General features: G+C 49.9%; 7 protein-coding genes across 7 annotated transcripts; 2 read left to right on the forward strand and 5 right to left on the reverse strand.

Moving 5' to 3' along the window:
• Nucleotides 1–733: 733 nt before the first annotated feature.
• On the forward strand, nucleotides 734–2,412 carry BO83DRAFT_399780 (uncharacterized protein; the record flags this gene model as incomplete). The annotated part of the gene is made up of 4 exons (XM_025533349.1): nucleotides 734–855; nucleotides 1,319–1,756; nucleotides 1,810–1,865; nucleotides 1,898–2,412. The coding sequence occupies 4 exons, from the start codon at nucleotides 734–736 to the stop codon at nucleotides 2,410–2,412; spliced, it is 1,131 nt and encodes a 376-aa protein (XP_025386976.1).
• A 741-nt stretch (nucleotides 2,413–3,153) lies between these two features.
• Nucleotides 3,154–4,529, reverse strand: BO83DRAFT_340190 (uncharacterized protein). The gene has a single exon (XM_025528573.1). The coding sequence runs from the start codon at nucleotides 4,302–4,304 to the stop codon at nucleotides 3,171–3,173; it is 1,134 nt and encodes a 377-aa protein (XP_025386977.1). The 5' UTR covers nucleotides 4,305–4,529; the 3' UTR covers nucleotides 3,154–3,170.
• Nucleotides 4,530–4,627: 98 nt separating this feature from the next.
• On the reverse strand, nucleotides 4,628–6,450 carry BO83DRAFT_379379 (MFS transporter). Its single transcript, XM_025531495.1, has one exon. It carries the CDS (start codon nucleotides 6,386–6,388, stop codon nucleotides 4,730–4,732), a length of 1,659 nt encoding a protein of 552 aa, XP_025386978.1. The 5' UTR covers nucleotides 6,389–6,450; the 3' UTR covers nucleotides 4,628–4,729.
• Nucleotides 6,451–7,987: 1,537 nt separating this feature from the next.
• Nucleotides 7,988–9,091, reverse strand: BO83DRAFT_363137 (orotate phosphoribosyltransferase). Its single transcript, XM_025529558.1, has 3 exons — nucleotides 8,938–9,091; nucleotides 8,744–8,879; nucleotides 7,988–8,683 (listed from the first exon to the last, which is right to left on the reverse strand). Exons 1-3 carry the CDS (start codon nucleotides 9,029–9,031, stop codon nucleotides 8,197–8,199), a joined length of 717 nt encoding a protein of 238 aa, XP_025386979.1. The 5' UTR covers nucleotides 9,032–9,091; the 3' UTR covers nucleotides 7,988–8,196.
• A 291-nt stretch (nucleotides 9,092–9,382) lies between these two features.
• BO83DRAFT_447364 (putative ABC multidrug transporter) lies at nucleotides 9,383–13,433 on the reverse strand (the record flags this gene model as incomplete). The annotated part of the gene is made up of 4 exons (XM_025536640.1): nucleotides 9,383–9,731; nucleotides 9,787–13,088; nucleotides 13,136–13,330; nucleotides 13,392–13,433. 4 exons carry the CDS (start codon nucleotides 13,431–13,433, stop codon nucleotides 9,383–9,385), a joined length of 3,888 nt encoding a protein of 1,295 aa, XP_025386980.1.
• Nucleotides 13,434–14,559: 1,126 nt separating this feature from the next.
• Nucleotides 14,560–16,327, reverse strand: BO83DRAFT_447368 (cytochrome P450; the record flags this gene model as incomplete). The annotated part of the gene is made up of 6 exons (XM_025536641.1): nucleotides 14,560–14,883; nucleotides 14,945–15,320; nucleotides 15,375–15,933; nucleotides 15,979–16,048; nucleotides 16,099–16,194; nucleotides 16,241–16,327. 6 exons carry the CDS (start codon nucleotides 16,325–16,327, stop codon nucleotides 14,560–14,562), a joined length of 1,512 nt encoding a protein of 503 aa, XP_025386981.1.
• Nucleotides 16,328–17,142: 815 nt separating this feature from the next.
• BO83DRAFT_447373 (Diacylglycerol acyltransferase family) lies at nucleotides 17,143–19,992 on the forward strand (the record flags this gene model as incomplete). Its single annotated transcript, XM_025536642.1, has 4 exons — nucleotides 17,143–17,693; nucleotides 17,740–18,381; nucleotides 18,432–18,824; nucleotides 18,892–19,992. 4 exons carry the CDS (start codon nucleotides 17,143–17,145, stop codon nucleotides 19,874–19,876), a joined length of 2,571 nt encoding a protein of 856 aa, XP_025386982.1. The 3' UTR covers nucleotides 19,877–19,992.
• Between the last annotated feature and the right edge of the window lie 334 nt (nucleotides 19,993–20,326).

Raw genomic sequence — 20,326 nt, forward strand, 5'->3', positions numbered from 1 at the left:
CTGACTTCACTTGCTATCTGCGACGCATATGCCATGTAATCATGTGTATACGGCTAGATGTCTTGGGCACTACTGCATTAGACAACTTATATGGGATTGCTGTCAACGATGGTACGTTTGGCAGAAATATATAATAAATTGTGGACAGTCAGGAAAATGTCAGCCACCTTTATCAGATCTGAAACCAAACATGAACCCCAAGATTGTAGACTCAGAGACTGAGGTCCTATCGATAGCTGAACACAACCAGGTCAATACCTGCCGCGGTCTTTATTTTCCTCAACTAACATGTGATGAAAGCTATGCGTTGAAGCCACACACTATACAAAGCAACAAAGACCCTGTTAGCATGAACATCCCACACCAACGGATCCTGTCAGCTATGCCTACAACAACCGAAACCGCTATATTATCAATTATATAGCATTGTTTTAGACAGGTTTCGGAGTCCCCCAAAGCTTTTACTCAGCGAGAAAATATATGTGGTCTACAGTAGGAGTATCACGATGCCGAATCCCTCAAACATGGTTGCCTTCCTGTTCATGTGATATCATCATCTGGAGCTTCTCCTCCACCTGGCTTTCCACCGGCACCACCACCACATTGTCTGCCATCGCCGCCGTCGCCAAGGCCGTCTTACATGTCCTGACGTCCTGACTGTCGTCATTATCACCCTCTACGTAAAGGAGCCAGACCTGTTACAGGCAAGGTTGATGAAATTGCTAGCCCAGCTATGACTAGATTTGCCTCTGGAACAAGGACCGACATAAAACAATTACTACATAAACCTGAAGGGTTACAAAACCTCCTCCAAGATATTTCGGCCAAAGGATGGCTCATTGAGAATACTCAAAGGTCTCAGCCATCATGCTACTCGAAATTAAAGGATCAAGACAAAAAGAAAGCTTTTTTCTATATAAAATTTTAGAGCAGATATAGCGGTATACGTAGTTGTAGAATGATAGCGTTACGAATGCAGTCGGTACCCATGGTCTGCGTAGCACGACGGCTAGATAAACATCATAGGAGTGAATAATAAGGAAATTGAAGTATCTCCGGCTTCTGAAAGAAGAAAGAAAACCATCCACCTCATCAAACTATATAATAGAGTTTATGTACACCGCAATTCGTAAAGCATAGTGACGCCAGTCAGTTGGCTGTTATCACGTAGGAGCTGCCGTTGGAGATTGAGCCATCCGCCCTTGCACACAGGGTTATAAAAGCCAAGGTTAGCGCCCGAGTCTTTCCTCCGCATCATGATTTAAACACGCATATTCATTCAACGCCGCAATCTCATATGCGTATTGCCTACTTCTAGCCTTGACTACTCTGTTGACCAGGAAATTGCTGACTTTTTCGAGCGGACTACAGCGACTCGCTCAGACTGCGATGCTTTTGCAAGAGAACATCTTGGTGGTGAATTCGTTCCGGTAGCTGTACAGGGAGTATGCGGCTATACCGTCTATGCTGGACCAAAAGACGAATTTGTCGCTCAATTCCGCCTCAAGTTCTCTTGTATAGACATGGAAACAGTAAATTTGGCACGCACTATTTATGGAGGTTTTGCACCTAAGGCTGTCTTTAAGGGACAGACTGGGGAAGATGTGTTGGGAAAAGAGGCCCTTTATATCTATGTCATGGATAGAATACAGGGAATTAGCTACTCAAATATTATACTGGCCCATAACAATCAATTTCTCGAAACTTCAGTCGATTTTCCTTCATGGCGCAAGAATTTGGTACTCGACGTCACAAAGTATGTCTCGTGCGCCACGTTGCCCGCCAGAATGCTGATTATTGACGTTCTAGGTTCTTTGCGCTTTCGTGGAAATCACCTCAAATCGTTGATCAGAGCTACTGCGATAGTCTATATCATTAATATAAGAGCAAGCTTGAGTTACTACACATTTCTCTGCCAATCAATTTCGCCCCTTGATCCAGAATTCAATCAGCTCTTTGCCTGCTATCTTTTCTCTCCCTATGGTGTTATTACATAGGGATTTTGGTGTCTGCAATATGATGGTGAACGAAATCACATGCAATCTAGTTGGGGTGGTGGACTGGGCCGAAGCAGAGGTTGCATCATTTGGCCTAAACCTTCACTCTCACCAACGACTGATAAGTAAGGTCCATCTCAAGGGCGGTTGGGTGAGATACGACGATAACGTCACATTGGAGGATATCTTCTGGAGCACTTTCACTAATGAAGCTGGAGGACTGAGCGATGAGACAGTCAAGACAATCGAAGCAGCGAGAATTGTCGGCTTGTTGTTGTCGCGCGGTTTCACTAGTCGTCTTTCAAAAACCACGGAGGTAGTACCTATTCGGGATGATAAAAGTAGAGCATACAACATGCGTGATCTAGATGGATTATTAATCAATCCGGCCACGAGGTTTATAGATCTGGCATAACTGGAGGATGTACCTTAGAAGGCGATAGAAAAGAAAATCAGAATTGACATTCAGGGGTTAAAAAAAAGTTGGTCAATGCAGCGAGGCACTGCGAAGGCATAGTAAAGTACGTGTCGCTAGCTCCCCTACAGATCCCTCAAACTAACATTATCAAAAGCCCCCCTGCACATTTAGGAAATACCCATGTTTCTTTCCAGCTGGTCGAATAGAGGCATGGGGAATCAAAAGATACTTACTCACTGGAAAGAAGTAGTATAAGCAAGCGATTCGCAAGGAAACACAACTTAGCCGTAGCCCGTCATAGTGCTGAAGCAGCACACGCTCGTGATCAGGCTCTCATGAGACCAGGAATGCCGGAAGGGGGAATATTATGCGTTGCTGCTCTCAGGCAGGAATTACTAATAACGTTCTCGTTAAATCACATTCTCGCAGGCTCTTGCGTCACCTCCGATGACCATCCTCATACTGTAGCCTTTCCTTTACTTGAGCTGATATATTTGCCTAAGGACCTGGAGTCATGACGCGAGGTGGCCCTTCATGACCTAAGGTGAAACATACGATGTGCAGAGCGCGCGGAAATCCTGACTTTGGGGGAATTGTCCATTGCCGCAAGCTTATAGCTCTCAATCAGACTTCTCAATCCACCAATAGTCTGGTGGGTAGAAGCTGTTACGATATTGTGTTCCCTTGTGATATAGCAAATGGTGTATAATCATTGCATTAGTCTATCAAACAACTGCTGTTTTAGGGAGTCGATGTTATAATGCCGCTGTCATCCATCGGTCCTTTGACTCTTCAGGATCCCAGTGTTTATTGTCGATATTTTCCTTTGCCTCCTCCAACCAATGATCCCATACTTCTGAATCAGGTAATAAGTGAGCTGTTCGAACCCAACCAACCTCGCCTGTTTCTTGAATTGCATTCCAGAGTGCGACCGTATAATTATCGTTACACCTCTGGTTCTTCACCTCCACTTCATAAAGAGCAGCTACATCCCAGAAGAGTCGCGCATCAAATAACACGGGAAGAGCCCAGTAACACAGATTCAACAAGATGTAAGTAACAGCAATAGCTGTCTGCATTGTCCATCCGCAGTTACTGGAGAGAAGCACAGAGACCATAAGTAGAATGGTGCTGGCTCCCATCAGAACTTTGAAGAGAGTTGCGTCCGGCCGTAAGGTATATCTGTACCGTTCTTGCTCGAGATACAGTTCCCGGGCAATATCCACGGTGCACTGAACGACAATAAAAGCCCCATTTCGGGTATTGATAACAAGGTCCCCTTTCGAATCGTTGGTGTGTCTTGAAGTTTTCTCCAGTTCTGGATATAATTGCTGTGAAAGACATGAAAGGCTGCTGGATATTGACATAGTGATTATGGCAAGCAAGCCGACACCATCGTGGAGGACAATCGACCAAACAGCCAAACCAATTGTCCAGAGAACAGATGCCAAGGTCAGAATATTCATGGGACAGAGCAACTTTAGCCCGATCCGCGTTCTAGTGGGTTTATGATAATTTTTCAGTCTATCGCTGTTGGCTTCAGTGATGTAGCGTTCCGAGTGACGAATGCAATAAACGCGAAAGTCAAATGGTTCCAATTTGTCGACCGAATGAATAAGGCCAGCGAAATAACCCAATTGATTGGCAGTTATCTCTGAATATAAACTAGTAACAGACACATTCTCAAACGGTGGCAGCTGGGTTGTCGAATCCGTGTTCAAGATGGCTTGTGGCGCCGGTAAAAGTCGCGGGAGAACACTAAATGGTGAAGCCACTATAAGATGCTTCTGCCTCTCGATAATGGACTCCCCAATTACAGCCAAGAGACTGACAGCATCAAAATGCCAACCTTTATCAGACGTGTCTCGTGCACCGGTAAACCAAGTCATGTCGGCAGTAAATCGATTAACGATAGTTCTCAATCTTTACGCCACCGTCTGTGCTGAAGAAAAGAAATGTGAAAGCCGAATGAAGTCAAAACACTGTGTGACACCAGAAGTCTCCGATTTGATAGAACACAATCGATGAAAGTTTAAAGAAAGCTTAAGCTTTATATCAGCGCACTCATAACTTGGCAGTGTCTCGATCTGCATGGATGCCTAAGACTAGGCGAGGTTGGCACCCCAAAAAAAGCAAGCATGAGCAAAGCTGAAAAAGAACTCGACAACCATATGAGATAAGGGACAAAACAAAGCGTAGCAGAATAGGAAAATTTCTGAAATGAAAAGGTGTAACACATTATTCTATCTATATACTCGTTCTAGTTATCTATCAGCTCATTACCACATCTCCAATTTAATTTCCATCCCAAGTTCTATTCCTTCCTTCCCAACTTACCCCTCAACCTCCCCCCAAACAAATAGAACACATACGGAATGAACACCATCCCGACTCCGATAAACGCCAACAACCACGACGCCCACTGCAAACCCAATCTATCATACATCTGGGTAATAAACAACGGGAACGCCGCACCGCCACCCGATCTCAAAAACACCTTTGCAGCCAGCGCCGAAGCTGCATACTTCTGATAACTATCAATGATATAGTTATTGACTGCATAATAACACAGCACCATGCCGAACCCAAACGCAATCCCCGATGAGGCCGGCCCGACCCAAATGATATGCTTGAACGAAGTAGCACCGAGAATAAAAAGCGAGATAGGAACGAACGGCGCACCAATCAGCGCCCCGATGAGTCTATCCTCCGGTGTGGGCGGACGGGAGAGACATATCCGGTGGAAGTGTTTCTCGATGAGGGGTGTGAAAAGGAGGGAGAAGCCCGCGCCGATGAGAATAGGGATGAACATCAGTCCGATCTGGCCGTCGTTGTAGTTGTACAGCTTTCCGAAGATGACTGGGTAGGCGAAGAAGAAAGCGTAGAGCATGCTGTAGATGAGCACGATGTACATGCACATGAGATCGAGGACGGGTTCGGTCAGGATCATGGTGATGGGGCGAATGAGGCTGGTGCGGATGATATCGTGCAGGGTGAGCTTGTGCTTCTCCTGCTCCGTGATGATGTTGGGGTTTCCTGTTTCTTTGCGGAGACGGGCAGCGCGGCGTTTAAGAATTACGGGGGCGTAGGTCTCTGGGATGAGAGCGACGAGAATAAGTACGGCGCCGGCAAAGGCCATGTTAGTCCAGAAGAAGAGGTCGAGACGGTGGGCGCCGACGGTGATCCAGCCGCAGACGATGGGACCGATGACAGGTCCACAGTAGGGGGCTGCGGCGAAGAAGGCGATGGCCATGCCGCGGTCTTCGAGGTTCCAAATGTCAGCAATTGTGCCGCCGGCAAGAGAGAGACCGGAGCTAGAGAAGACACCGCAGAGGAAGCGGCAGACGAGAAGGCCACCGATGTTGGGGGACAGGGCGCAGGGGATGTTGAAGATGGTGTAGAGGGCGAGGGAGACGATGTAGACGGGACGGCGGCCAATTATTTCGGACAGAGGCGACCAGAGAAGAGGGCCGACGGCAAATCCGCAGACCATGATGGAGCAGGTGAGGGTCGCGACTTCGAGGGAGACGTGGTACTTCTCCTCGATGAGGCCGAGGCCACCGGTGACGATGGCGGAGCCGTAGGCGACACAGACGACGAGGAGAGAGGCGATCATTGTAACATACCAGCGGTATGTACGAGACCAGTTAAAGGGATTCTCGGGATCATTGATGGTGAAGGTGACGAATTCTGCTGGTTCTTTGGCTTTCTCGATGTCGGAGCTTGATGTGTGATGTGACGATGTGCGGGAGCGCATCTGTTCGAGGGTTCGTTCGGGGACAAGGCCGGTGTTGGTCTCGACGGTGTATTCTTCTGGGAAGACAGGGTCCTCTTCTCTACCGACATCGGGATAGTTGTAGTCTGTCGGTGGTGCTTTCTCTGATATTCCGCGGTTCTCGAGGGATTGCCTCGTTTCTGTCCTGTATAGGGTGGGATGGGATGGGCCATTGGCCGGCTCTGGTGTCGATGACATGATGTAATTATTATTAATTCTAGATGGGATTGTCTATATGGAATAGACTATTGCAGTTGAGCTGATTTTGATGGTATATAGAACTGGAACTGTAGGGCTTTATATACTTAATCCGATGTTTCCATGTATATGACACGCCGATCCATCTCCGATGCCGAGCTATCGCCGGTGCCGCCATTGGGCTGATGCCGTTCCCGATAGACCTGATAAACAGGTTAGCTACAGTCAAAAGTGAGAAATTTTCTTCCTTTCAACCCTTACAATGAACCTGACATTCCAGGTTAACAGATGGCTAAGTAGTCAGGGGCAATCCAGATAATCCAGATTGCATGGGTTTATCTCAGAGCCGCAGCTGTGTCTGTCACACCACAGCTGAACTACCCTGTTACTTCACAAGTGCGGTTTCACAGCAGGGAGCTTCTTTACACAAGGTAAATCACGAGTGCATCAATCGAGTGACAGCAATCTACCTGCTGTACGACCATACCGATGTTGCACGGCACGAAGCTCCGAGTCAATCTCACTGCAGTAACACCAATGCATCGAAACACGTCATCCCCTAGCTGAGTGAATAAAAATCTGCAGTTCCATCAACTCAACCAGGGACGGGATGCTTAATCGCGCAACAGGCAGGTCCCGATTACGAGCATTCCAGAATGTGGCTGATAGCTACCATGCGTCAATCTGCATCTCGGAGATGGTTCGGTGCCGAGATTATCCCGAGAGGCCAAATGATAGGTGGACTGCTCAGCTTCGAGAAAACTCCGAACAGAATCCTGCAAGAAACAAAGGGCCTGACTCCGATATATCACTGGTTAGAAGCGAAACCGGAAATCAGAACACGGGCCGAGACCATTCTGCGATTGACATGCCACTACAAAGTAATAGCGGGCGGTAACAGTTACAGCAGGGTATCTAGTAGTGGATAACAGTTACCGTCAAATATATAGATCTGTCATAACCGCATCAACACTACCTCCAACTTGTCGGTGACAGATACGCATAAGTTTGAAGCTATCCACTTCCAATTCAGGACTCATTGAAATTATAGCATGCAGATGATAATCTAGTCCGTGTTGAAAGTAGTTTTATGGTCGTTGTATCAAACCCAACCACCGTCAAGAAGAGAATCAGTTGGTGAACTGAGTTCTTCTGGAAAGCTCGCCCAAGAAATCAAAGGAAAGATCATCCAGACTACCAGACATTCAATATCGAGGATTTTTCAAAGTAATCTTGTAAATGAGAACGATTCCCATCCACTTGGGCGCTTCTGCGCTGACTACATGATCTGTGCGAGAATTCGCCAGTTATCAGGTTGGCTTTTTTGTCCCCTTGATCACGATAAATGTTCAGAGTAACCGCGTGATTCGAACAATATACAGGGGGAATACCGTGTCAATCACCCACGCACCCTTTTCAGGAGTTCTCCTGTGACCAAGTAGTAGTAGATTCCCTTAGGGCGTCATAGTGCATGCGACAGTCCGAGCTCTACTGACTGCAGCACGCCATAGAGGCCGACATAGTCCCCATTAATGCACCACCACGTCAGCCAAACGTGCGTCGGCCACTTCAAGCCTGGGAATATGGGCACCACCGACTGTGCTAGCCTCATGGCGAGTCCAGCATCTCTCCGTACTAATCCAGCTAGAAACAAGGACTATTCGCCAAAGAGTCATTTGTTCTCATTTCTGACATTAGACATCTCGTAACCATCTTTACGCACTTCTCCCGGCCCCTATGCATACAACTTTTCATTCCTACGCACACAACCCACACCCCCAATCCACCAACCAATCACCTATACCACCCTAATCACTAGCCTGATACTTAGCCCTATACTCCTCCAACCTCTTCATATCGGCTTCATTGCCCTTCTCCTGCATCAACTTGATCAAGTCGTCCAGAGTAACAATACTCGTCGTGGGCACACCATACTCCTTACGAATCTGGCCCATAGCACTCATTCTGGGCTTGTCGTCCTCGACTCCATTCTCGTCCTTAGGTCCGGGCATCTTCTCCAAGCGGTCCAGAGCAACAGTGAATCCAACAACCTTGCCGCCCTCCTTCGCGACCAGGTTGAGGGTCTCGCGCATCGCGGTACCGGCCGTGATGACATCGTCAATCACAAGCACCGTCTTGCCCTTCAGGGCGGCGCCAACAATGTTGCCGCCCTCGCCGTGGTCCTTCGCTTCTTTGCGGTTGTAGCTGTACGACACGCTGCCCCAGGTGGCGGGGTCGATGCGGTTCAGTTCGAGAAGGGTAGCACAGGCGAGGGGGATGCCTTTGTATGCGGGGCTGTTTTTTACATGACTCTGTTAGTGGGGGGTGAGGGAGCGGGGGGAGAGGGGGATGTACCCGAAGATGATGTCGGGCTTAGGAATGGAAGGGTTCTCGGCGAGGAAGGTGATGATAGTGTGGGCATATGCGGTGGAGAGAGCGGAGAGGAGAGAGGCGGTGTTAAAGATGCCGGCGTTGAAGAAGTAGGGGGAGTCTGTGAACCATCAGTATGTCTTCAAGTTAGATGCCGCGGGTGCCGGAGGGGTGCGTACGGCGACCCGACTTCAGGGTGAAGGTGCCAAAGGTCAGCACATTGGCCGACAGGCAGGACTCTAGGAAGGTGGTCTTGTAGGCGGGGAGAGCCATTGTGATGGGTGTGGGCGTGAAAAAGGGGGTATAGATACGGGGATGGAGGGGGAAGTTGCGGGGGGATTTGGATGCAATTATTGATTCAAAAAAGTTGGGCTCATTTGGGTGGATGAGGTAAGCACCCCGCACTAGCCAGATGCAGTAAATACTTTTATGGATATGGTTTAGTGGAAGACGATTCTTATCTTATCTCCGATAGTTATCGCCGAGGATAAATATGAAACGCTACTCCTTCCAAGAATATGTACAAATTCGAAATGAATCCATTATTTCCCATTACACCCTTGATATACATTGCCATTAACGCCATCGCATATCCCATAACTATCCACCAAGTCGCTAGTACAATCACCTCAAAGTCTGCAAATTGACCATCTCATAATACCGTCCCCTGCGCCTCAACAATTCCTTATGTGTCCCACACTCAATTACCTCTCCCTGTTCCAAGAAATATATCATATCTGCCCGTTGAATCGTACTCAAACGATGGGCTACCGCAATAGTGGTTCTTCCCTTTGCAGCTGCGTCCAGCGCAGCCTGCACCACTTTCTCCGACTCGGAATCCAGCGCGGAAGTCGCCTCATCCAACAACAATATGCGGGGGTTACGGATCAACGCTCTGGCAATAGCGATACGCTGTTTCTGCCCACCTGACAGCATGCCTCCCTTGTTGCCAACGAGGGTGTCGAAGCCTTGTCTGTTTCTTCATCAGCAACCACATATAGCGTAGAGAAAGTGAAAGGGGGACTTACGGCAACGACATGATAAAATCATAAATGTTGGCATCTCTGCACGCCTTGACTACCATATCCTCCGACACGTGCTCCTTATCCGTACAACCAAGGAGGATATTCTCCCGAATGGTACCATGGAACAGCGACGGTTCCTGACTGACCAGCGCCAAATGACTGCGATACGACTTCTTGTCCAACGCATTGATGTTCCGCCCGTCAATGTAGATCTCACCCACTTGTGCTTCATAGAACCGTTCCAACAGCGCAACGATAGTACTTTTGCCACTACCACTCGACCCCACCAGAGCGACATATTGTCCTGGCTTGACGGTGAGATTCAGGTGGCGCAGAACAGGTTGTTCCAGACGCGTGGGATACCGGAATGACACTTCGCGGAACTCAACTTCTCCCTGCATGGTAGCAACGTGGACAGGGGGTCCATATCGATAGCTGTTTATGGCAGAAGTAGTGGGGTTGTTGTTGCGAAAGAGTTTCTTGAACTCCACAGCAGCGTTCTTGGCCTTGCCCATATCCGGGGCGTGAGAGAAGATCGTCCCTGCGGCCTGCGCGCCGAAGATGACTTCACTGAAGCAGACGTAGAACTGGAACAGGGAGTACTCGCCCTTTCCAAGTAGGGAGCCTCCATACCAGAACCCGAGCGCCATACATAGAAATGGCAGGGCCTGGGAGCTAGCATATAGAGCAGAGGACTTGATTATGGGGAAGATGTCGCTTCGCAACTGTTTATGGAGCTGCGATTCGTAGGATTGCAGCACCTCCGGTTCCATAGTCAAAGAAGCGACCGTGCGGATAGCGGAAGCTGCTTCACAAGCGGAACTGGCTGATTTTTGGTACGCCGTTTTAGCGCGACGTTGGATTCTGTCGAGCATCCAGACGCGGATGAAGCCGCAGGCGAGGAGCACTGGGACAGCGGAGATGCACACCAGGGCGAGTTTCCAACCCATTGCTAGAGCCACAACCAGGGAGGCGGCCAGGTTGACGGAGACGATGAGGATGGTGCCCAGTGTGACACCGCTGATACCGGCTAGTTGCTTGGTTTCAGCGCCGAGTGTGGAGGTCAGGGCACCAGTTGTGTTTTCATCGCGGTCGAAGAAGGAAATGTCTTTGTTCAGCATAACCCGGAAGGCTTGGCTGCGGGCGCGGTAAATCATGCGCTCGGAGCTGTAGGCGAAGAGGGTCCCCTGGAGACTGTAGATGCAGAGGGTGATCATGCCCATCATGAGGAACATTAGGGACCAAAAATTGGCGTCATGGCGTAATTTTTGGTATTCGAATGGTGGGAGACTGAGGGTGCTGACGGCTTTGGAGAAGAGGACGGCTTGAGAAGGCTGAATGCCGCCTGCGACGATGGAGGCAGCGAGACCTAGGGACATGATTGGCCATTCGGGGCGGTTGAATGATGCCAAAAATTTGAATAGCGACCACAGAGAGAAGGTCTGTTTGACTTTTGTCGGCAGCGCGGGGATGAACATGGACATTCGGCTGCGAGGTCGTCGGCTTTTTCTGCCGGACTTGAGCCCGACTAATGAGCCATCATCGCTTAGATTGTCTTGATCACCCATGGGATAGGTGGTGTAGTCGTCGTCAAAGAAGAATGTCATCGACTCCTGCCGCTTCTTGTCCCGCTGTTTGATCTGCTGCGCTTCGACCATGTCGCAGTAGACGCCTCTCCGGTCCATCAGCTCTCCGTGTGGTCCTTGCTCGACGATGTGGCCGTTGACGAGGACTACGATGTTATGTGCCTCTTTGATCGTGGAGAGGCGATGGGCAATGACAATGGTCGTACGGCCCTTGGTGGCCTTGTCCAGCGCTGATTGCACGATTTCCTCCGACTTTGCGTCCAGTGCTGAAGTCGCTTCGTCGAGCAGCAGCAGACGAGGATCCTTGACGATCGCTCGTGCGATAGCAATACGCTGCTTCTGGCCACCAGACAGCGAGAAGGACCCGATGTTCGTATCGTACCGGTTGGGAAGTGCCATGATGAAGTCATGTGCGTTGGCCATGCGAGCAGCATCGTGAATCCGCTTGGTAATCTGTGCCTCGGTTTCATTCTCAAAGTCGGACCCAATCAGCCCGAACTTGATGTTTTCGTAGATACTGGCGGAAAAAAGCCGAGGCTCTTGAGATACTAGAGAGACTTGTTGTCTCAGCCAGCGCAAATTCAAGGTCTGCAGGTCATGTCCGTCAAGGGTTATTCGTCCAGCGACGGGATTGTAGAACCGCTCGATCAAACCGATGACTGTACTCTTGCCGGAACCTGAGGGCCCAACAAATGCTGTCGTTTTCCCGGCTGGAATGTAGACACTCAGATCATTGGCAACAATGACTTCAGGCCGCGACGGGTAGACGTGTCTGATGTTCTGCAGGACAATGTTGCCCTTGATGTGGCCGAGCTTCAGACCGTGATCTGACGACGCATCCAGGGGCGACGGCCTATCAATGGTACTGTACAGCTTGGATGCCGCAGCCACGCCATTCGAGATGGCCTGCGTGTTCGGAGCAACGTTTCCCAGATGGTACGATCCCAGCATAATAGACATGAGGATGGTGAGGATATCACCAGCTTGGACACCACTATCTCCATGCACGAGGAAGATACTTCCGCGCCAGAAACCCAACCCGTAATTCAGATGGATGCAGGAGAGCAAGGCCCCCACCATAATGGCAAACGTGATCTGCGCTTTTCTGGCAGGCCCCTCAGACTCAAGCAAATGGGCGTCGTACTTGGCAGCCAGTACATTCTGAGCATCAAAGGCAACGACCGTCCTCACGGAGTCCAGAATATCCTCAGCAAAACTACCGCAACGACCCTGACAGTCAAGCGATCTCTTGCTATACACCATGGTGAACATAGACCCTCCACCCATGATAACCAGCAGGGCAATAAGGGTGGAACTACAGATCAAGGCCAACTTCCAGAACTTGATGTAGGCGATGATGAATGCCGTAGCAAAGGTGGATAACCCAGTCAGCGCCAGGCCGACTTTCTCGGAGATTCCATCCTGAATTAGGTTCGTGTCTGCCGTAATGCGGGTAGTGATTTCGCCTGCTCCCAGGTTATCAAAGAAAGCAATGTTCTGACGCAGAATGGCGCGCAGGTATTCCACGCGGATGCGCTGGACGACATGGTCACCGGTGTAGATGAAGCCGGCGGTCGCAATGTAGATGGTTAGGAACTCGGCGACGGCGAGGTAGATAAAGTAGACGACATATCGGTTGAGCTCGTTATGGAAGTGCTCGTAGGTGATGGTGCCTGCGACGATGTCTTGGAAGGTTGAGGTGAGGTTGCCAAAGAGGACCTATGACGGTTAAGACATTGCTGAAGATAGAGAACAGATGTACTCACGGTGAACAATGGTAGAGCAGCCCCTCCTGCTACAGATGCGACCGAGCTGAGAATAATGAGGAATATGTCCAAGCGACTGGCATATCGGTAGATGCCAAAGAAGCCAGGTTCAGATGCGGGCGCATTCACCTGCTTGTCGAGGATTTCCTTCTCGGCGTCGGACAGAGAGATGGCAGTGCTATCTGTGTCCGGAGACTATTATGGCGTGTGTCAGTTGTACAGCGGGTTTCAGACAGTATGGTATAGTAACACTCACCTTAGGAAGTTCTTCCAGACAAATGTCCTCCTTCCACTTCATGATGTCGAAAGATGGTGACTACCAGCATATGCCATCAAGCGGACATTACTATTAGTGTATTGTAGCAAGAAAAGCAACAGACCGACAGAAAGAGATGGCACAACGACCAGACGAGTCGCAGCTGAACAGAAATGCCCAGTACAACAATCGGACAGAGACCGGATCCAATCTATCCGTCACATAAACAGAATCAAGTCATAGAATCTCTAAGAAGTCCAGAAACAAGGAAGAAGAAACCCCTATACTTGAAACCTCAGAAATGGTAAACACAGCACGAGGTGAACTGCAGCGAATCCCACGGATCCCCAGCAGATCCGACCATCCTTATTCGCATTCCCACCCGTCCAACGGTGCACGAGTTCGTGGTAAATTTGCAGGAATTCTAATTATCAGAAGACCAAAGATGGGTTAACCAGGGACATGGCCCGTGTGGAAACCAGCGTTTCAAGCCGAACGGGATCGTCAGGCACACGGCCAGAAACCCAATATTAGGGCTGCGAGATAACCATGTGTCGCTGCATGCATGCCTGAAACCTCAACCCTTTCAGCCGTAGATCCGTATGTCGGATATTACAACCTTTCCGTTAATTCTACCGGCCTTGGCTACGGGTATGTGTGCTTGTTTCAGGGTGTGGGTTCGGGCGCATCTTGTTGAAAATGGGGTTGGGTGAGGACTGGTGGGAGTTGCCTCAAATTTGGGTCCCGCGCCGCCGTTTGAAGTCGTTGACTGGCAGATGCCATTGGACTTGTTCAGGTTGGTCTAAGCACGTTTTCTACACTAGCTCAGCTAACTGCCTTAAGTTTCTTGTAAGAAGCCTCGGTTTGATGTATCAAATTCCTCGGATGAAAACTTCAAAAATTTTTCGTTCCTTAATGTTATATTGAAAACTTTGGTGTTGCACCAAAACTTTAATCTGGGTACAGCATCAAATCTTAATTCGGTACAGCATCAAATCTTAATTCGGTACAACATCAAATCTTAATTCGGTACAACATCAGATCTTAATTCCACAAAGTGTGAATGAAAGAAAGTAGGTGAAGAGAAAAGGTCAAAGACAAGAAAAGAAAGAAACATGTCAAGGTATAGGGAATATTCGTGAAAGAAAGAATTAAGTTCGGGGCCAATTTAGATAGCCTCTCGCTTCCGGAGCTTCAGCTTCAAATCAGGCACCTCCCAGAAGGCGTAGCAGCGACTCTCCCGCTGCCAGTCCTTGACGGAACCAATATACTCTGCTTCGTATTCCATGAAGAATGACGCTAAAGTAAGTTGCATCATCTGTTTCGCAAAGTACTTGGCAACGCAGGACCGGCTTCCTACCAAGAAGGGCTGAACTGCCTCCTTCTTGTCGGTGGATTCGGGGTCTGTCCACCGCTCAGGAATAAACTCATATGGTTCGTTGAAGTATTCCGGATTGTGATGTAGCGCAAACAGGGATGTACAAATTTCGGTCTGTGACGGATTGGCTGGTCAGAAAACTCATTTTTCGAGCAGGTCATGTCAGGCCACTTACCCCGGCTGGAATGTAGGTCCCATCAACATAGGCTCCCGGTGAGACGCGCGGGCCTCCGAGTGGCACTGGTGGGTATAGACGGAGTGACTCCGTGATGATGGCGTTCAGGTAGGGTAGGTTCGCGGCAACATCTCCAGAGACATCTTCAGGTGAGGCGAACGCCGCTTGCAGTTCGCTGATCAGCTTGGCATGGGCCTCAGGGTGTGTCAGAACAAAGTAGATGGTGGCACAGAGAGCGTTTTGAGTGGTGTGAAAGCCAGCTAGCATGATGGCTGAGAAATTCTCGGCAATTTCATCCACTGGCAGGTCACTGGTGGCGGCTCTCTCCATCACTTCGACCATGATGTCGCGACGGGTGTGGGACGCAGTCAACTGCCTATAACCTGCATTAGCGTTTGTGTCAAACACGCTATCGTGGGAATCCGCTTACTCGTTAATGAGTCGCATCCGAGCCTGCTCTGCACGAGAGCGGACACCCTTCCGGATCAAATAGCGCAGCATCATCTTGATCATAGTGGGGACGCCGGACCCAGCAAACTGATCACGGATTGTGGCCCAGAAGAAAATGCGGCTGAGCTGCTCGGTCCAAAAGTACGGCTTGCCTCGCTTCAAACAGCCTAAGGACTTGCCGAGGAGCACTTCGGAGACGGTGTCCACGGAGTGGCAGTACAGCAGCCGGTTGAGACTGATTGTGTCGGTGGCCTTAAGGGTGGCATTGATGACATCGTGGAGGCGGGAGGTACACTCCAGAACCACGTTTGCATGAGCCTGCATGCTGTTGGGAGTCATGGAGGGGTTGAACAGCTTTCGAACGGAAGCATGGTAAACCGGGTCGCTGGCCGTAAAAATGTTGCGGCGAGAGATGCCCTTGTAGAAGCTGGTCTTGAGGAAGGTGCTGCCTTTGCCAGACCCGGCGCCGTAGATGTTGCGAAGACCTTTGATGGTGTTGGTGGTGGCTTGTCCTGGGGCGAACCTGACAATTTTTCCTGCTCAAGTTAGTAGCTCTCAGAGTGCACCGGCCAAGATGAACATACCGTATGAGACATGGAGGGAGTTGAAGTAGTGTGCACTCCGTCCAGTGACAAAGTTGAGCTTGGTAGCAATCTGTATGTTGTTAGAGGAAGAGGTAGGTCAAGTAAAGATAGGCTACCTACACCACAGCAGAAAAGATCGAGGAAGGAGCCCGGAACACCCTTGATAGTAGGACCCTTGGGAAGATATTTGATCAAAAGAATGAAAATCCAAGGGACCTGACAATTAGCCAACACTCTATCACCAGGTTACTGCAGGACATACAATGACAACCGCCATGACCGGCAGGGACAGGTTGCTAGGGTTAATCTCGGACATTTGGCCCGAAGGCAAGGCCATCGCAAACACCATTTTGACGAGTAAAACGAGAGAGTGAAAGTTGGATCTGGTCAAACAGCAGCAGCAGGAGAGTTCAGACTTGGCCTATTTATGATCTGGCCGACCATCGCCATATGGAGGATGAAGACAATTGTTCGTTGGGATCCGCTCTGGTTCTCCTTTCTCCATCTTCCTTTTCCATCCTCCAGTCTCCAATGCTGGGACCGGCATGCAGGACAACAGGGGTCTGTCGATGGATGGTTGGGAACTCCGCCAGTGTTTTCTCGTTCACCTAATTTAACCTTGTCGGAACAGGTTCCATTCGCGGTAATTTCCCGGGAAGTCGCCGTTACCTGAGGATGATCTGAGGCTTGATTGAACCAGGTGATCCTGTTGGAGGGTGTGGCCCTCCATGTTGATCCTGATGCGGCGTGGAACCATGGATGGACGGGGATGGTCTGATGGGTTTAGGGTTGGAGCTAAACCCCCAGATTTGTGGTCGCGTTGCTTGAAACTCCGCCGGCGTCCTTCTCAATTTCCTCAATTTTGGGTGAATTCACAACTCCTCCGCCAAGCACCTCCTATCTCAATTAACCACAAACAATGCGGAGTCAGCACGTATCACAAGAACACGAGTTTAAAAGGGTCCTTGTCGCGGACCTGGAATGTGCTTAAGTAGTGTCATGGTCCATCTGTTTCACTGCGGTTTCGTCCAACAATCCGCCTCTTGTCATTCGTTCACCCTCTTTTCGAAGCTTCTCTCAATCATTGAACCTTGAATCTTTCATTTCTTATAATTGACTGCTCAACCAGCGGGGCTGGCTTTGAGCATACTTACTTTTTCTATCATGTCCAAACAACCTACCAAAGTCCTCTTTCTGGCCAACAGTGAACATGGTCAAACGAACATCATCCTGGCAATCACGCACGAGCTCCTCGTCCAAGGAGACGTTGAAGTCCATATTGGCTCATTCCCGGTCCTTGAGCGCCGGGTGGAGAAACTTCTGGCAGACAACGCACCTGCTTATGACGAGTCCTTCCGGTCGCGTATTCATTTCTACCCTGTAAGGGGTCCTTCCAACACCGATGTCTTCATCCGCACAGGCAAGCGTGGTGCCTTTCACCCCCCGGGTTACCATGGTGCTGTCCTTGGCTTCCAGTCTCTGTGTGAAGACATCTGGGGTTGGACGGAGGAGGAATATGTTGACATCTATGAGAGTTGCGTCGAGATCATCCAGGAGGTCAAGCCATCGACGATTGCAATTGACTTCTTCTTCCTTCAAGGCAGAGATGCTGCCTACAACACGGGCCATACGGCCATTTTAATTAACACAACCTCCCTGAGTCACATTGTGCTTGGAATGCAACCCAACTCGGCCGCTCTATGGAAATACCCTCTGTGAGTATCTTCCCTCTGTATGGTTAGTCAATTGCTGATATAATAGACCTGGAACTGGCTTTCCATACCCCGTCCCCTGGCATCTCATCCCGCTCAACATCATGGCTGTTCTCAAGACGGCCAAGATGTACCATGGCAGTGGACGACGTCGGGAGATTCGTGAATGGCGCATTAAGCACAAGATTCACGGTCGCTTTCCGTTTGCTGATGCCTGGCGTCCGGATAGATACCACATCTCCCCAGGCCTGAAAGAGCTGGATTGGCCATTCAGCAAGATGCCTGAGAATATCCTCCCGGCTGGGCCAATCCTGCTTCCCACCGCTTCGGTCGAGAAGCAGGATCCTCAGATGCACAAGTGGCTGAAGCAGGCCCCAACTATCCTCGTCAATCTCGGAACCTTGTATGCACCTGATCCCAAAGTTGCTGAGGAGATTGCAACTGGCTTAAAGGGATTTCTCAATGCTTGGAAGGGCGAGAAAGTGCAGATCCTGTGGAAGTTGCCCAAGCATCCACATGATGAAGATGACATTTACAGCCGCTCCATCGAGCCTCTCAAAAAGGAGACCGACGAGGGAAGCGTGCTGATCCGCCCGTGGTTCGAGGTGGAGCCTATGGCCATGTTGCAAACGGGCCAGATTGTCTGCTCCGTTCACCACGGCGGTGCCAACTCGTGGTACGAAGCTATTCAGTAAGTTGCCCCTCAGATTCGTGTCATCGGATGTATCGTAACTTTCTCAGAAATGGTGTTCCCCACATCGTCCTTCCAGCATGGCAAGACTGCTATGAGAACGCTGCTCGGGCGGAATGGCTAGGCATTGGAGTCTACGGCAACAAGAGCCGTGCTCCCAACATCAGCGCTAAAGAATTGAGCAAAGGACTGCTGAAGGTGATGAGCAAACGCTCTTACAAGGAGAAAGCAACAGAAATTGCCAAGCTCTGCAAGAAAGAGGGTCGCGTCGCTGCTGCAGAAAAGATTGCAGAGTTGGCACGTAACCCCGAGAAAGCGACAGCAATCCACATTCCTGAAGCCGACCCAGAGAATCAGCCACGATTGTACGAGATCAAGAATCGTGCAGGCCAGACCCTCCAAACTGTGCAGATGCCTAAGACCGAGGGCAAAGGCGCATCCAAGTAAGTCCCCTTCCTTCCCTTATCCCACCCCCGCAACGCTATAAGATTCCATCTAACCAACCAACAGACCCTTCCTGACCGACATGGCCGAATCCATCCTCATGATCCTCCTCTGCACCACCTGGTTCCACCTCCCTCTACTGGGCTACTCTTTCCTCCTGATTCCCCGTCTCCGCCTGGTCGTCCTCCTCTACATCCTCTACATCAAATTCATCTCCAAGGCCCACAAATCCGGCACCTTGCCCTACCGCAACGAAGCGTTCCGAACATCCTTCATCTGGAAGGCCTTCGCCTCTTACTTCCCTCTCACTCTTTACCGCTCCGCTCCTCTATCCCCAAGAAGAAAATACATCTTCGGCTACCACCCGCACGGCATTGCCCTGCGCGGGGCATTTGGCTCCTTCGCCGCTGACAGCGTCGGCTTTTCCTCCCTCTTCCCAGGACTAACCAACACTCTGCTCGTCAAAGACGGCTTCTTCTACCAACCCCTCCTGCGCGAATACCTCCTCGCGACGGGGGCAAGCGGCGTCTCCCGCACCTCATGCATCAAGCACCTCACTCGCGGTGGACATGACGAGCGAGGCATGGGCCGGTCCATCACCATCACTGTTGGCGGGAGTCGTGAGTATAACATCGCCAAGCCGGGCACCATGGGGATTGCGATCAAGATTCGCAAGGGCTTTGTCCGCGTCGCGGTCGAGACAGGAGCGGACTTAGTCCCTGTTATTGCGTTCGGAGAGAACGAGCTGTTTGATTTGATTGATACAAAGTCGTCCTCGGCACTGGGGTTGGTGGCGAGAGCGTGGGAGTTTGCGGTCGGTCACAAGGTTGCGTTTTCGAAGGGCAGGTTTGGGTTGTTTTGTCCGCATAGGAAGCCACTCAATGTTGTTGTCGGCAAGCCGATTGAGGTTGTGCAGCAGAGGTGGGATATGGATGAGAAGTATGTTGATAAGTTGCATGAGACGTACGTGCAGGAGTTGACGAAGTTGTGGGATGATTGGAAGGAGACGTTTGGAGTGGAGAGGGATGTGAAGTTTGAGATTGTGGAGTGAGCCTTTGTCTCACTCTACTATTCATCTTCTTTGTCGATCTTTGCGGCGGCTGGCTGGTCGGCATTGGGTTTTGTAACTTCTAATGTATATCGGTCTGATATCTTGTTGATACCTTGCATAATAGGCAGATTGAACACTTAATGCTTGCAAAGAAGATACCTCATCCTGCTCGACTTCTTCTCAACAATTTCTGTCGCTCACATAACCCACCTAACAACTCTAAGACACTAGATAATTAGATCCTAGGCTACTCACTTTAGGAATAAGTGCACCCTGAAGTACGAACGCATAGTAGAAAGCTGTGGTGATGGTGGTTGTTAGTAATAGTGGTGGAGCTGGGGCTCACCTCGGCCCGACCCTAAAGAAGCATAGCAGGCTCGACAACCGTGGTGTTCATCCTTTAAAGTTACCTTCTCTTTTGATAGGTATTGACGTCATCTACTCTGATCA

This window comes from Aspergillus eucalypticola, assembly GCF_003184535.1.
Source record: "Aspergillus eucalypticola CBS 122712 chromosome Unknown BO83scaffold_16, whole genome shotgun sequence".
In the NCBI taxonomy this organism is placed as follows: domain Eukaryota; kingdom Fungi; phylum Ascomycota; class Eurotiomycetes; order Eurotiales; family Aspergillaceae; genus Aspergillus; species Aspergillus eucalypticola.

Coding starts and splice junctions, on each gene's coding strand:
- BO83DRAFT_340190 (XM_025528573.1), bottom strand. CDS start 4,304: ATGACTTGGTTTACCGGTGCACGAGACACGTCTGATAAAGGTTGGCAT.
- BO83DRAFT_363137 (XM_025529558.1), bottom strand. CDS start 9,031: ATGGCTCTCCCCGCCTACAAGACCACCTTCCTAGAGTCCTGCCTGTCG. Junction 8,880..8,937: donor CACCCTGAAGTCGGGTCGCC/GTACGCACCCCT, acceptor GATGGTTCACAG/ACTCCCCCTACTTCTTCAAC. Junction 8,684..8,743: donor AAGCCCGACATCATCTTCGG/GTACATCCCCCT, acceptor TGTAAAAAACAG/CCCCGCATACAAAGGCATCC.
- BO83DRAFT_379379 (XM_025531495.1), bottom strand. CDS start 6,388: ATGTCATCGACACCAGAGCCGGCCAATGGCCCATCCCATCCCACCCTA.